Here is a 16,456-nt window from a genome sequence, read left to right as displayed (position 1 = left end):
CAGGAGCGTAGGTGTTCCACCCTCTTTGAGTGGCCGGGATCCACATGGGAATCAGAGTTTCTCCATTCATCTGGTTTCCATGACCGCAGTGAAAAACCCACAGCCACAATTTATGATGCTTTTGTCCTATCACTTCCTCTTCCAGACATGGTGCCAGCAGAAAGGGAAGTGGACCTACCGTCTGATATGCTGGATTCTTGAAACATCGTCTCAAACGCCTGGTGAATTTCAGCAAACGAGGGCCTGTCTGAAGGGCTCCACTGCCAGCCTGGAAGAGCAGCGGTATCAAAACCTTCTAAACCAGCCTCACAAACTTTCGTTAAGCTGCACAGCACTTCTGGGGAGCCAACCCCACGCCATGATTCCTGCTTTAATGAGAGGCCAGCTACAGTACAGACGCTAGACGCCTAGTTTGAAGCAGCCACAGCACCCAGCAAAGCCAACAGGGGCTGTGGCTGCTCTTCAACTTCAGACTAGAAATGGTAAAAGCCAGAATGGCAGAGCAATGCTTAGTCCCCTCCCACAGCTAAAGGTGGGTGCACAATCCTGTCTTTAGATCCCCAGGACACGTGACCCAACACTACCCAGCTCCCATTCTTAGCAGGGAATAAGCCCGCCTCCGTGACAAGAACGGGCTACTTCAGACCTTTGACATCCTCTTGGGAGAGCCAAGTTTAACATGGGAGCCAAGCGCCTGCACACAAAGCTGCCCCTTCTGCCTGTAACCACATCCCGGGCCTTCTACTACATCTCTGCAGAGCTCCAGCAGCTTGTCTCTGTGTTTGTGAAGACTCACATGCTCTCATGAGTTCATAGACTTTCTCAGGGCATCCTTCTGGGCGCTCCATGCGATAGTCCTTCTCCAACAGCTCGTACACCTGAGAGAGGTCAATCCCAGGGTATGGGGACATGCCGTATGTCGCAATTTCCCACAGTAGGACGCCAAAGGCTGCAATAAAGAAAACGCAAAGCTTAGTCTTGAGGTACTTCCCCAAGCCGCAAGTTGGCTTTTGGTGGGTGGCTAAAATCAACCTTCCCTTGTACTTAGCAAGCCCCCTTCTCTGGGAGGCTTGCACTCCACAGTAGCAAGGATGCTGCCATAGCATAACAAGTCTCTTTATCGGTGCAGACAAGTCCCCTGTGATATGACAGAGTGGAATTAGACTAATTTTCAGCATATCTGCTGTCTCCAACCCGAATGCCTTGAGATCCTTCAAGTCCTGTTAAAGGCACAATTAAGAGACTTCACAGTGGATTAGCTGAAACTACGTCTCTGCAGCACAGCAGCCTCCCTGCAAATCTGACAGCTCCTCTCATATCTCCCCTGCCTCCTTCCTGTTAGGACTCCCATATCCAAATGGTTCAGTTGCTTTGGGTTGCCTGCATTCCTGGAGCATGACAATCTGCAGGGGGAAAAGCAGCAGTTCCAATATCAGGATGGACTTCACAGTGATGACTGCCAACTAGCTGAGGCATTAGGACTCGCTAGAAACCGTAACACAAGGTATAATCACTGCTTGCAACTGTCTTCAATATAGATGGGGCATCTGAGTCACATAACAGTTTAGGGGGGTTGGAAATGAGTGTCAGCCACTAAACTAGGACTCAAGTCTAAAGAACAAACTCAACACCAGAGCAACAACCAGCATGTAATTAGCTCAGTCATTGGACTCTGGTTTTAACCTGAAGAGAAAGCAATTACAATCCAGCATAAGTAATGAAATCACATCAATTTACATGGTAACCACCGAGGGCAATCTATGCTAGACATGGCCACAAACAGATCCGCTTGAATACTGTCTGCAGGCAATGAGGTGTGTGCATGCAAACTTCTGAACCCCTAGCCACAGCAGCAAGCATCCAGGGAAGGCCTGCTTGCTTGATCTCGAGTCACAGTCCAGAATCCCTAAGCCCTGGTCCCGCTATGCAGAATCCGGTTAGATATTAACATAGCCTTATGTCTTTAATATATAGCTTCTCCAAATACATTAAATTAAAACTACACAGAAAATGCCCCAGCCATCACTGGAGAACATCACCACCCCTGGTGCTTTGTGACAGCTATTCAACAACACATACATTGCACAGAAAGTTGCACCATTTTACCCGCCACAGACTCGAGACTTTTTCCACCATCACTGTAACTGTCAGCTGTATCCCTCAGCAACTCCCACTGCCCCAAATATCAAGTCCTACTCCAAGCAGAGCTTTCAATAACCTGGAAAAGGAGAACAGAAAACCTGACGATGGACTGAAAGAGGAGGGGGAGCTTAGGGAGTCAGAATGGAGAGAATTTGGCTCTTTTGCAGGGGCCATCAGTCAAGTTCTCTTTGGTGTGGACACACAAAGCAACCACACTTGCAAGTACATCTGCTTGCTCTTGTAGTAGTTTAAAGTGGAGCAAAACTCTAATACCTTTAGATCCACTTCATCGAGAGATAAAGTTATGGCCACTGGCTCACCGATACCACTATAGGAGAAGGCAGATATAACAGTTGCACCCAAACAAATGGTGCATGCTCCTGGGTAGCAACCTCCTCACCCTTTTAAAATGGCTCCAAGTTCAGTCTACCCACAGCCTTCATTTCTCATCTCAGCCAGGGAATTTTACAACTGCATAGTGATACCTGCACCCACACACGTGAAAGAGCCCTGACTCCCACTTTCATCCCAGAAGTAGCTTAGGAAGCCAGTACATTTTCCACCGCACAGTGCCCCATGGTACTATTCCTAGGGCACTACTGATCTGGGGCTGGCTCAGGCGCACATGACCCTGCAAACACTTCATATTTGGATGTTATTGTGGCGGGCAGGCTTTCATGTCTTCCATTCAAATAAGGACAAAGTCCCACCTTGAAGTGGTAAAACCACCAACGCTTTCTTGAAACTGATTCCTAAACAAAGATGATGAGGAAGAAGAAAGCTATCACCATCACCATCAATGATGGGGTGAATACCTACCCCAGACATCAGACTTGATAGAGAACTTATTGTAAGCAAGACTCTCCGGTGCAGTCCACTTGATTGGGAACTTGGCTCCAGCATGGGCAGTGTACGTATCTCCGGTCATCAGCCTGCTCAGGCCAAAATCTGCCACCTTCACCAAGTGGTTCTCTCCTACTAGGCAGTTTCTGGCAGCAAGATCCCTATGACAACAGGCAAAAAGAAAAGTACAGATCAGGAAAGGTCTCTGCAACATCTCGCACTAAGCAGAACAAAAGCCGTTATTTGTTACCAAAGGACCCCGAGGCTCGGCGTATATTTTCTCTGGGGAAATTGAACAAGAGAGGGACAGATTAGTTGTCATTACTACTTAGTGAAGGTGTCATCAGCCTCCTTTTTTGAAAAGAAAAAATTAGAAATCAAAACCTTCTGAAAAAAAGCTCACTTTCAATAAAAGCTGCCACTGCCACGATAAAAATCATTTTAAACGACAAACTGTCTGAGCTTGTCTTGTTTTACTGAAACAATAAGCGTTTAAAGGTCCTTACCATTTTCCCCTTTTTGTTTTTACATTTCACTCAAGCCAGGCAATCAAAATGCCCTAAGTCACTTCCCATGCCATTTCTAGTCAATTTTCCTCCTGGATTACCATGTTTAAAAGATAGCTGCACTAGTTTTTCCAAACATATCAGACCAAGCAACAAATACCACAATCGGGCACTTCCACATGCTGCATTCAAGAGGTTTTATCCCAAGTGCAAAGCATTATTTGTAAAGAGCAGGAAAATCTCTGCCCAGTCATGAGCTGAAAGTCTCACGTATCCTTGCGATACGGAGATGCAGACAAACTGCTGTACCAGATTGGACCACCAAGTCCATCTAGCCCAGGTGTTTGGCTACGACAGTGGCCAGCACAAGCTGATACAGAGGAAGACTCAACAAATCATGTGAAACTAGTTATGAAATAACCAGCCACAGAGGAGTTGTTCTCCTTTTTCCCTTCAGAAGCTGGAAACTGGTTCAAGTCTTCATATCGGGGTGGGGAAGGTTATTTCTTTCTAAAGCTCTTCCATGCTGCATCTATGCTGTTACCATACTGCAAGCTCTTCTCAGACCCCATAATTTTATTTTTTCAATCTTGCTAGAGTTCGTGGTCTCAATGGTATCTTGGGGCAAGAAGCTCTACAAGTGACTTAGATATGAACAATGAATGTGTTTCCTGGGATTACATTTCTGAGAAAATATTTAGTTCACTTCTCAGGACTCAGATCTCCTCTTTATTTTGAAAATAAGCCCAAGAAGTCCATCAACTCTGCCACCACCACAGCAGGCTGAACTTCCTATTCCTATGGACTTTGATCATGAATGGGGCACCTCATAGTTTCATAGTTTCTAGGGTCGGAAGGGACCTGAGCAGATCATTAAGTCCGACCCCTGCCATGGCAGGAAAGAGTACTGGGGTCAAACGACCCCAGCAAGGTGTTCATCTAACCTCCTCTTAAACACCCCCAGGGTAGGAGCCAGCACCACTTCTCTTGGAAGCTGGTTCCAGACCCTAGCCGCCCTGACCGTGAAGTAGCGCCTCCTGATATCTAACCTAAACCTACCCTCTGCCAGCTTGTGACCGTTATTCCTGGTCACTCCTGGCAGTGCTCGGGGGAACAGGGACTCCTCCCAGTGCCTGCTGATCCCCCCTGACTAGTTTGGATGATCAAAGAGAAACCCAACAGTTGCTGTGGATGAACCTGTGCAAGCACGATTAAGGCTGTGAGGCATAGCCAAAAGCCCCTGAAGGGGTGATATGGCCAGCATCATATCCAGCCACATTTGGCTTTCCAACCTAAACCTCCAGATGATCATTACAGTTGGGTTGACTAGCGGCTGTCTTTGGTCTTCCACACCGCTGGAATCATGATCTGGAAACACGCGATACAAAATATTCCTGCACGCACCTTCACATAGACTTGGATTTGCAGAAGAAGGGGCAACAACCAACTTATCATTAAGAAAGGGCTGTGTGAAGACTGGCTGCCACATCACTAGCTCACAGGTAATCTCTCTCAAAGTGCATCGTGCTTGTAAGAGGATCAGACACATGAAAATATTTCTACTAATGTTACATTTTGTATAAAGCTTCCAGACTACATCACATCAAATTAGAAATGGATTCTTCCACAAAATAAGAACAGGCATTTACCTCATATCTCAGCAAGATCTGCCTCTGATAGCGGCTCTTCAAAAAGATTCCTGCAGAGCTCAAACTTTAGAAAAATTGCACTAGAGGCCCATTAAAACACTGCGTAATGTTTCTGGACATCCCCTCTCCTCAGTATTGATCACCGTTGTGTGTCTCTATATATAAAACTCCTCTCATAATCACATTCCTCCTCCTACCCAGTTCATTAAATGAAGTCACAGCCCAGCATTTGAATCTGTGAACGTGCACTGTGACATCACTTGTGAAATAACAGCCCTGGTGGATGTGGGGGTGGCACATTATAAGGAAAAAAAGTTTCTATTTACTTTAGTTATCTGGGCCATTACCAGTAATGGGAGATGAAGTCCTTAAGGCGGCAGAGAAATGAGATTCAGCAGAACATTTCAGAACGTTTGCTTGCTACAAGCAGAGGTGACTAGATACAACAGGGCATATCAGAGGTTGGGAAAGCTCAATTTTGTAGCACCACAGTTAGCTTTCCTGACTGACAGGAGAGCTCAAATCAGGTTTGTGTGCAGCATAGGGAATGCATGTTTTAACAAGGAACCTCTACGTTTTACACATGAGCCTCATTCATCTCTATGAGGAGATGGGCAGATTTCATACTCCGGCTAATTGGATAGGAAAGGTCAGGCAGTGGCACAGAGAACTTCTTGTATTAAAAAAGAAAACCCAGCAAAAACTCTCAAGTCTTCATCTAGGATGTGTCATTATATTGCTAGGAGGTCATTTCCACAGACAAAGAATGCAAAGCACTAGCCATAATTGCTGCACATTTAAAGGTCAAAATCCTCCAGATTTTAAGGCTCTGAAGATGTTTAACACACAGATGCATGCAATTCAAGCAATAAAAGAAAACAATCCCCAGAGCAGATGAAACTAGGGTGACAGAAAATGAAAGCACGATGAAAAGGCAGCAGAAGGTGGCTTTACCGTGATTACTAGTATGTATATAACAATGCCAACCGTTTCAAGGAAGAGATCATTATTGCTGAACATTAATGCCAGAGGAGTAACAGGCAATCTATTTGATAAAGAGCCCTGTTTATTTTAGTGGCTTGCTTTTAAATCAGCAGGTCAGAACTTAAATGCTACTCTTCATGCACATCAATACCTACCTTCACAATGTGTGCAAGTAAGAAAAAAACACCTTAGCTGAAGAGCAGTCCCGAGACTGGCCCCTGTAAAGTATTACCTAACACACGACATTCAACAGCAGCACAAGACATGCCAAGAAGTTGAGCTGTGACATGTAACGCATGTGGATACAATACTGAGGTACTCTGCAAGGCATTATGATAACTCAAGGAGTGTGGGAAGGTGCTCTGCATCCTTCCTACCTGTGTATGAAGTTCTTCTTCTCTAGGTACTCCATGGCTGAGGAGATCTGAGTGGCCATATACAGCAGCACCACGGCATTCACCTCCTGCCGGTTACACTCACGCAAATAATCAAGCAGGTTCCCATATGTCATGAACTCAGTGATGATGTAGAATGGAGGCTCTCGTGTACACACCCCTATTGAGGGAAACATTAAAAACACAATAATTTGCTTCCAGGATGCCTAAGTCTTCAGATTTTGTCCTTCTGGGCAACTTATAAGTGTGTGCTCAGAGGGGTGAAGGATAGGAAAGAGAGACTGTTTCTTAGAAACTGGTTAGTAATCTCTTTTACATTTCCTGCTTTAGGCTATTGCATCTTAAATGCAAGGAAGAATATATCATTAAAAATCATGTACTACTTTCAGGAATTGTGAATTTTGCCAGAGCATAAGTGCCTGTATCTAAAGGCTTGGGATGGTAAGCAGCTTAACTGCTCCTTAAACATCCATATCACTGCACAGGGGTTTAGTTTAAATCCTTCTGCTGGGTATTTATCACTTACCTAATAATTGCACCAAGTTAGGATGCTTGATCTCCTTCATTACCGCAGCTTCTTTCAAGAATTCCTCCACCTCCATGGTGTCCTCCTGCAGCAAAACAGGAGAACTTCAGCAAGCACAATTTGCACGAAGGGAAAACAGATCTCAGCATGTGGACTGAAGAGTAATCACAACCAGACAGCATAAGTCATGACTGCTCCAGGATCACTGCTCCCTGCTGCAGCCACACCACAGTGCCAGGAAGCTTCAGGGTCTGCTTCTCTGCTCCACTATCATTCTTCTATCCTATCCATTTCTTTGGATACACAAAGGTATTTCCCCCTCTGTCCTGGGCTCCTCTCCTGCAAAATCATCTAGAATTTAGAGGGGAAACATCACCTGTGCACTCTCATGACAGAAGAAATGGTGCTATGGTGACAAGGGGGAAAAATGCTAAGACCATCCATATGTGCAAACATCTGAGGCTGCCTTAAGCTGCTGTGCTCCACCACATCCACCATTTGAAAGAGGGAGCACTCATACTGCTGGCTACTCAATTGCAGATGGCAAGTACTCCATGACCAAAGAGTCAAGGTTTTAGGGCTTGTATGTTTGTTCCTGGCTTTTAGGGCATCTATACGCATGCTCTGTGGTCAAGGGGGGGTGCTTTAATTAGAGTGGCTCCTAGAGTGCCTGCAGCATTACATGAATTCAGCATCCCACACTTCAAAATGGTGGTGGGGGTGCTTGAATTAAATCTTGTTCAACGAGTTTTAGTTAAAGTGCCCCCACTGCCATTTTGAAGTGTGGGGATGCAGAATAGATGCAACACAGAGGCAGCTGGAGTGCATTAATTAACACGCTCCAGCAACCACAATTTATTGAGTCTGCTTGGACATGTGCCAATTACCATGTGTCAGAGCAGATGTCCGGCACGTATATAGGTGCCCTTAGAGTCTAATATGCAAGGTAAAAGCTCTGGGCAGACGTGTCCCTACTAATTATTTATTTAGTACCATAATGTTGCAGGGCATTGCACAAGGCTAAGGAAGATGCCGTCCCTGCTCAGAGGAACAAGTCTTCCTGAACAAGCAGGTGCCGGATGGCCAGAAGGTTGTTTTAAAGTGGTGCAAAAATACAGATATATTTTTAAAAGGTAACTCTTCTTTCTACATCACCATTCCCCTTGTTGGTGGATTAATGCTGAAAGGCCACGTGGAAGACATGTTTTAAGGCAGGATTGCAAGAGATTTGCTGCTGCTGGGTGAGGCTGATAACACCAAGCCGGGCTGCTCCCACGGACCCGGCTGGCAGCGTTCTGCACTTAGCGGCGGTAGTCCTATTCAAACAGCCTCACACCATCGTTTGCTGTTCCTTGCCAATTAAATTTGATTGGCAGCTGTAATTTCCTCAGTGCTCTTTGTCGATACTACACAGCTGCAAGGCCCTTAAACCATTTCCGTTGGCAAAGGAAATTGGGTTAATAATCTGGGTTTCAAAACTGACCCCAAATACCTAGTTATCTAATGGACAATTTATAAATTCTGCCAGGCTCATTCTGTGCAGAAGATTATGATCGGTCCTGTGTGTTAAATCTCTTACCCCTCAATGAAGAGGTTAATGGAACAGAAACAAAGGCAGAGAATTACCATAAGAATGGTGCGTCTGCAAGTCTAATGTTCACAAGAGCTCCAGGACTGATCCACCCTCAATCTCCTCCAACAGCAACCCACAGGTAGAGCAAAAGGCATCCTTTCCTCGTGCAACACTGCTGCGTCTCCACTTGGACCTGAAGAGACCACCTCAGGGGATGGGAGCTGCGTGATCACTTCAGACCACCAGCCTCTCCGGCACGAACAAGGACGTCATTACAGCAGGACTGATGGACGTAGACTAGACATCTGAGCTGGACTAGGAGCTGGGCTGAGATGATCAGCTCATTTCACATAAGCTATCAAAAAGCCCTCACATGGCAATTACATTCTGGATTCAGACTAATGATGTGGAAGGTTAGGAGGCTTTGTCTTCAGTCACCGATCGCCTCCCCGAGCCATCCAGCACCCAACTAAAAAAAATACCGCATGTTTCTATGTTCTCCAATCTGTGTCATATTAGACAACACCAAAATGTAACTGGAGGAAATAAAGAAGTTCACTTGGCCTTAACAATAAATTCTCATGTTAGCTTGGATGTGCCACAAGTACAACCTGTGGGCATGGGCACACAAACAGTTAACTCACTGTAAAAAGAGGGGTGGACAGGGGGGACTTCAGCCCTCTTTCACTGAAGGGTAATTTCATAGATTTCATAGACATTAGGGCTGGAAGGGACCTCGAAGATAATCGAGTCCAGCCCCCTGCCCCGAGGGCAGGAAGTCAGCTGGGGGCAAAGGATCTCAGCAAGATAAATGTCCAAATATCTCTTAAAGGAGTCCAGAGTAGGTGCTTGCACCTAAGCCACTTCTGTGGTTTGGATGCCACTCATCACAGCATAAGAAGATGCACAGCTACTGCTACTACCTCCTTTTACCCTGTAGTAGCTTTCTGTTATAAGCAGACCCCTTCTTGAGGAATAGCAGTGCTGACTATTTAGTCCAATTACTGCTTGAGAAACAGCTAGAAAGAACAAAGCTTGGGGATGCAAGCTTGATCTTTCCAAAATGACTCGATGATCCTCTTATGGCTTTCGTGCTGATATCAAATTGGAAAAGTCAGCCCACTAGCAAGTCTTCTTTCAGTTCCAAAATGCCACTGGCTTTGGAGAATCAGGGCTCTTAATGTCCTCAAACACACCTGACACGTTTGGTCTTGGTATGCTGATTTTCCACTGGAATAGTCTAATGGGAGATTTGCAAACACCAGGCTAAGTAGCGCTGTGTAGTTAAATGCAACTGAAGCACAGAAGTCTCATTTTGGCCCTTGGTTTCTCTCTGCAGAAACTGCTTTGCAAAGACAGCTGCGAGCTACTTCAAGCCTGCTTAAAGGAAACCGAGTGAGAGCTGGGTTCTAGGGAGATGCAAAAAAGGAATGTCTTAAGTACTCAGGCTATCAGAAGCACCAAGGAGATGTTCCCCGCTCATTTTCCTTGCCTTCATTATTATGTCTCATATACAGATCTGAACTAGAGAGGAAAAGCAAGAGAGCGTCAGAAAATTCTCTCAAAGAAAAATAAAATGAGCCCTCTGGGTTTCTCTGAAGAACCCGCTGAGGACTTGTTTTCCTGAGCCGTAGTTGGAATATAAATGTGGTTTTAAAATATTACCCAAAACTTTGAAGAGCGTCATAATCCCACCTGTCAGACAGTAGATTGATGGATTTAAGGATGGTGGATTACAATGTGGCTTTTAAGGATGGGTTAGTGTGCATAATTTCACATCCAGGCACTTCTGGAGTCTCTTTTAGGGCGTTCTGACATTTCCCAGTGGAGCCTGCTGCTCCGCATTACATTATGAACCATTTTCAGTCATGCTTCTTTAAGTATTTATTTGGCATGTTCGAAGCAGTCATGGCTCACATCAAGGCACCTGCTTCTGATGCACAAACACGGGTTTTTGGCAAGAGGGTTCAGTGCCATTGTTGACAGGGGCCTTTCAAAGCCAAGGTGAAAGAAGCACAATAACTCTTTGGGATGAGAGGAAAAACACTTTGAAAATGCCACTTTTCTCTCAAGTGTCACAATGGCAGCAGGTTGGAGAGGGCTGCAATAAGCCCAGTGTTTCAGCAAAACAACCGGCCTCTCATTCTTCCTCTAAATAAGCAGTTCATTGAGCTAGTTTAATCCCCATTCTGCAAGGCGGAGAGTTCAAGGACAGGGAGGAGATTTGCACTGCACTTTCCTGCGCAGTGAACTATGATCCCATTTAACGCTAGGTGTCGCCCTCCTCATGCATAAACCAGAAAGGGAATCCAAAATGTTAGACTCTTCTGGATCAAACTGCTGGGGACCAGCAGCTCTTTGAAAAAGCAATTGCCGGGCACAACTGAAAGCCCAGATGAAAAACAGACCGGAACCACACAGAAACACAGCACCAGCCAGGATTCAAGCAATGAGCGATGGCAGCTTTTCTCTAGACAGATGAGTCTCAACCAGGGCAATGAGAGATCCTTTGATGGGTGCTGCCAGGTACAAGGAGATGAGCAGATCAAATGCAGGCTTGGAGTGTCCTGGCCTGGTTGCTCCCACATCCCTCTGCAAAGAGGCAAGTGTTGTATTAAATGAGTTCATGTTTGAAACGGAGGGCTGCTCCATTCACAAATGTTATGCTGGGGTGCCATGAGTCTGAAGAGGTTGAGACCCACTGTCCGAGCCCTTTGTTCTCAGGCATGAAGCCTCTCTGCCAGTGATTCTCAACCAGGGTGCTGCGAGATTCTCACAAGGGTGTCGTAGGGTGCCAGGCAATGTTAGCACTGGTAAGTGTGCAAACACGATTCACAAGGGAAACCCAGAGATTTCAAACAGGAATCCAGTGTTCAAAGCATTCTGACCTGTGGGGGTCTTTGCCACAGAAGATCTGTTCTATTGTTTTTTGGTAGTCAAAAGACACGTGAAAACTAAAAGCTGGTTTTTTCTGAAACTTGCCTCGAGTCTAAAAAAAGTTGAGAACCACTGCTTTTTTAAAGTCTCTTTTTCAGACTTTCCAACCTGAGAAAAGTTTTCATTTGTTCTGTTTCTGCATCACCAGATCACACCAAAACTCAAACAATGAGGACATGGTATCAAGCAAGTGCAAACAATGAAACAATCAAATAACATGGACAGAAGGTGTTACAACACTTCAGGGTAGTTTTACCGTGTTAATGAATTAGGCATCACCATGTCCGTGGGGCCCACTGTCCCCACTTCAACAGATGGGGAAAGGGGAGCAGAGACACTAAATGGTAGAGCCACAAACAGAATTCTGACCCGTTCCTCCTCTCCTAAATCTTTTGACAGTGGATAGCTACACAAAATACTCATTTTCCACCTACACAAGCTTTAGGGACAGCGTTTAGGGACAAACACCACCTGTGGTTACTACATTTAACATAGCTGCTACGAGTTCGAGTATGCCTCAGCCCGATCTCCAATTTTTGTGTTGCCCATGTCACAACCCACAAGATTTCTCAACAACTTGTGCCAGTTCTGTTCACATATGAACAACTCATATTTGAAACTAAGACACGCACATCCAAAATTTCATCTGGGTTATTGGATGTGATGATAAGATCCTGGGTATGCTACAAGTCAGAATCGCATTGTAAGCAGCTACCCCGAGTTCACTGTAGCTGTTGTATGGACAAAGTCTTTAAAATGAAAATCATCCAGCTTTCACACAAGGGTAAAACAACTGGAAAGGACCAATAAACGCAGTCAACCCACAGGCCCAGATGTTACAAGACCAGCTGCAATATGCAAAAGAAGGATTTCTATTTACTGGTATCATCTAACCTCAGCTGAGGGACAGATGAAGCACAACCCAAGCATCGCTTCTAGCAACAGAACGGTCTCAAATCCGTGCTCCAAGCATTGTAAGGTAAACAGGAATGTTTAAGGCATCTGTTCTTACCTTCAGGGTCTTCACAGCCACAGTGAGGTTATACTTCTTCCAGACTCCTTCATACACTTCTCCGTACTGGCCCCCTCCAAGTTTGTGCTTCATGGTGATGTCAGTTCGCTCGATTTCCCACTTGTCGTAGTTTGGAGATACTCCATAAATAGTGGGCTTGTTGCGTTTGGGGGCAGGATAATGTAGAGTGGTGATAAGCCCATCTGCTACAGTCGAATGGTGATGGACCAGCTCTGCCAAAGTGTTGAAGCGGCTCTCTGATGAGACGTACAGCTGAGGAGCAAGCAGGAGAGAGGTCATTTGCACAAAGCACACTGGATACTGATACAACCCCAGTGACCTGCAGGCTTTGCTTTTTGGTTTCCCAGGTTTATGGGAGGGTTTTAGGGCTCCTAGGTTTCATGTTGCTCACCCAGGAGCCTGCAGTCACGTCAGCAGTCCTTTTGCTTTGAGGTCCTTTCCAACCCTACTTCTCTATGACTCTATGGTTAGCCCTCAAGAGCTAACCAGAGCCTAAGAATGACCAACATACAGATGAGGAAACCTTTGGTGGAGAAGACTGAACAGGCAAAACCTTCAGCCAGAACTGGGACTAACAGCTGCCAAGAGTCTTGAATCACCCTAGGGGTACAGAAAGTGCTCTCTTTCAAAGGAGACCCTGGCCATTTGCAATCACTTTAAGATTCCCGTGCCCCCTTTTCAGAAGCAGGGTGGCCATGTCCTGACCAGATTTCTACTTCGCTAATGACATTTCATCTTCCTCAATTCTTCCTGAAGTTTCAGGAGGACACTGCTCTCCCAGCAGTTATGCAGTGTTGTGAGGGAGGGCCAAACTGCCTGAGCCATTCCAACCCAGCAATGGGCACAAGCTGCTTTAAGATCTGCCTGGTTAAAAGGTGCTACATACATGTAAAGTCCTGACCACTGACCAGGAGGCAGCTGGGCCACACTGACACAGAATGCCGTACACATCTTTCTTTTTCTACTCGTAGGAAGCTTCACGTACCATTTCAAAAATGCCACTCAAGTGACCCTACAATAAAACACTCTACATGCCCCATCTTTAAATCAAACCCAACCTTCTGCTAGTTGGGCTGGATGCTGGAAACACTCTACATTCCCCATGTTTAAAATCAAACCCAACCTTTCTACAAGCTGGGCTGGATTCTGGAAACAGTACAGCAACATTATCTTGATAACCTCTAAGGTAAAGAAGGAGAGCGTTTCATTGCACCAGTGTATTGGTCCATGCTCAAAACTGCATGGCCCCACTTATCAACTAGAGGCCACAGCTTTGTCACGGGCCTGACTCACAGAACAGATGAGCTAGCAGAAGAAGCACCGGCAGCATGTCTATTAGACAAGGGGACGTAGAGGAAGCAACGAAGATGACGGGAATCAGATAGCACAAGTTCTCGACTGAAGCCTGGCAACCCCACTGTGCAAGATTTGTATTTGGTGCGGAGAACCCAGGAAGGGGGCAGGGATGAGGACTGGAAATGACTGCATGTCTCCATGTCAGTTTGGTGGGAGGAAACAAAGGAGAGGAGACCAGACAGCAGTTGCCCAAACTGAGGAACTCTAATGGTGCAAGAGAGGTCCCCCCCCTCACCTGCCTTAAAAAGCCTCCAGAAAAGGAGAGTGCTTAGATGATTAAACGCAGTTTAAATCTTACAGTCTGTCTCAGCAGGCAGACGTTGCATGTTCCAGGCCTCCCAGGGTCTGCCTGGTGGTCACCATGCAGGGAAGGTATACAGTTCAGCCAGACAGCACAGAGGAAGCCGCAGAGAACCAAAATGTGTGGTCTGCAACGATGTCCCCAGCTCACCACCTGCGCCTCTGCAGTGGTGTGAGTCACAGTCGATTATGCTGTTACAAGTCCTTTGTGGCTACCGCTTTTCAAGTGAAACCCTGACTAACAAGAGCGCTGTCTTCTGTAAAACCTCTAGGAAACTCAACATCCCTCCGGTATTTGGAGCCTAGAAGATAACTGCTGTAGGAGAACCCTCCTCCACTGGTGTGGGGCCATCATCCCTGGCTAAAACCAGCATTTCCTCTGAGGATAACATCCTTTGAAGGGGCAAGAGGGTGGGAGCAGCACACTGGTGCAAGCATGACTGCAAGCCCTGAACAAAAGCCACAACAATATATATGCTCTGGTGAGAACACACTGACTCATGCAGCCAGTCAGGGAATTCCTGCATCGAACTGCAAGAGAGCCACATTCCCTGCTTTTTGACTTCCCTCACCTTCCTTTGTTCTTGGCAAAGCTCATGAAGGAACTCCCATACCAACGTAACTGTCTCCATCTCATTTCACTACTGCAATGTAAAAACTTTTGGTACAAAAGATGAAGGCACTTGCAAAAAAACGTTCTAGAAGACAGGAAAGTAAGCCAACTGAAAAGATGAAAGGCATCACAACATGAGCCAACTATCTTCTGTGAGCTGCTAGTGGAGCATCCTCAGGGTCGACTAGAGCTTTTAGACCTGGTGGTCCAAGCTAGCACAACCACTGTGTTGCACAGATGGTTATCTGTAAAAGCAGCTTCTGCCATCACTCACAGTTTGGACGCTGCACTGACGGGCACAATATAAAGAGCACGCACAGAACATTATATTGTAGTTCAAGATCACTACTGCACTGGGAACCCTTGGGATTAAAAACTAAACAAATCAGGGCACCTAGACTCACATGGTGTCTTTTGTCTTATGATTATAAAGCACCATATGAGAACTGCCCCCCCCCATATTCCTGTCTGGCAGATTACAAAGTCCACTTTACAGATCAGCAAAGTGAGGCTCAGATGACTTGTTAAAGACCTCACAGCAATTACACAGCAAAGTCAGGTACAGAATCACAGAAAATGGGCTGGAAGGGACCACAGGAGGTCACATCTAGTTCAACCCTCTGTTCAAAGCAGGGACGACCCAACTGTACCATCCTGGCCAAGGCTTTGTCTACCCAGGTCTCAAAAACCTCTAATTCTACAACCTCACAACCTGTTCCAGTGCTTCACTACCCTCTTCATGAGAAAGTTTTTCCTAACATCTAACTTAAGCTTCCCTTACTGCAACTTGAAACCATTACTCCTTGTCATGCCACCACTGAAAACAGTCCAGCTCCATCCTCTTTGTAACCACACTTCAGGTAGTTGAAGGCTGCTATTAAATACCCCCTTAATCCTCTCTTCTGCACCCTAAATAAGCCCATTTCCCTCAACCTCTCCTCCTAAGTCATGTGCCCCAGGCCCTGAACCATTTTTGTGGCCCTCCCCTCTGGACTTTCTCCACTTTGTCCACATCCTTTCTGTAGTGGGGGAGCCCAGAACTGGACACAGGACTCCAGATGTGGCCTCACCGGTGCCGACTAGAGCAGAGGAATCTGCTGCCAAGGCTCCTACTAACGTAGCCCCGCATGGTGTTAGAATCCTGCACTGCCCTGCCCTCCATTAAGACGTGCTCATATCTCTTCACGTTTTAACATGCATAAAACTTCCGATTTGCTGAGCTGATTCCACTGTATTACCGTTTTGCAAACAAGGCCTTTCCGATGATTAAACCCTGACAGTCAATCCCGACAGCCTTGCTTCCGATCAGCGCTAATGGAAACCAGAACCGCAATGATGTGTGCAAGTCTGCATCTGGCAGTTCTAGTGTGCACCAGAAGAGAATGAAACTACCAGGAGCTATGAGTGGCATGCTACCTATGCAATGCAATGAGCTGTGCAAACAGTCTGCTCAAGCATTCATTGCCATTCCTCAGGCCTCCTTCAGAAAAATGTTAACCCAGCCTTCCTGTCGCACAAACTCCACCAGGAACCATCTGGGGCTGCTAACTGCGCCTGTAGAGACATAATGGATTTTAGTTCATGTGAGACGACAAACTG

General features: G+C 46.0%; 1 protein-coding gene across 2 annotated transcripts in view; it reads right to left on the bottom strand.

Annotated features, from left to right (window-relative positions):
* ABL1 (ABL proto-oncogene 1, non-receptor tyrosine kinase) overlaps window positions 1-16,456 on the bottom strand; it is a 96,043-nt gene that overhangs the window by 5,534 nt on the left and 74,053 nt on the right. For both annotated transcript variants that reach the window (XM_019540807.1, XM_019540809.1), the window contains exons 4-9: window positions 12,568-12,840; window positions 7,046-7,130; window positions 6,502-6,679; window positions 2,962-3,146; window positions 797-949; window positions 179-268 (exon numbers count right to left, since the gene is read on the bottom strand). In XM_019540807.1, coding sequence (XP_019396352.1) covers window positions 179-268; window positions 797-949; window positions 2,962-3,146; window positions 6,502-6,679; window positions 7,046-7,130; window positions 12,568-12,840 — 964 coding nt within the window. The remainder of the gene's footprint in view (window positions 1-178; window positions 269-796; window positions 950-2,961; window positions 3,147-6,501; window positions 6,680-7,045; window positions 7,131-12,567; window positions 12,841-16,456) is intronic.

This window comes from Crocodylus porosus, unplaced genomic scaffold, assembly GCF_001723895.1.
Source record: "Crocodylus porosus isolate Cpor-Errol unplaced genomic scaffold, CroPor_comp1, whole genome shotgun sequence".
Lineage (NCBI taxonomy): Eukaryota > Metazoa > Chordata > Crocodylia > Crocodylidae > Crocodylus > Crocodylus porosus.
The sequence above is the reverse complement of the archived record's forward strand: the minus strand, read 5'-3'. Positions and strand labels throughout refer to the sequence as shown.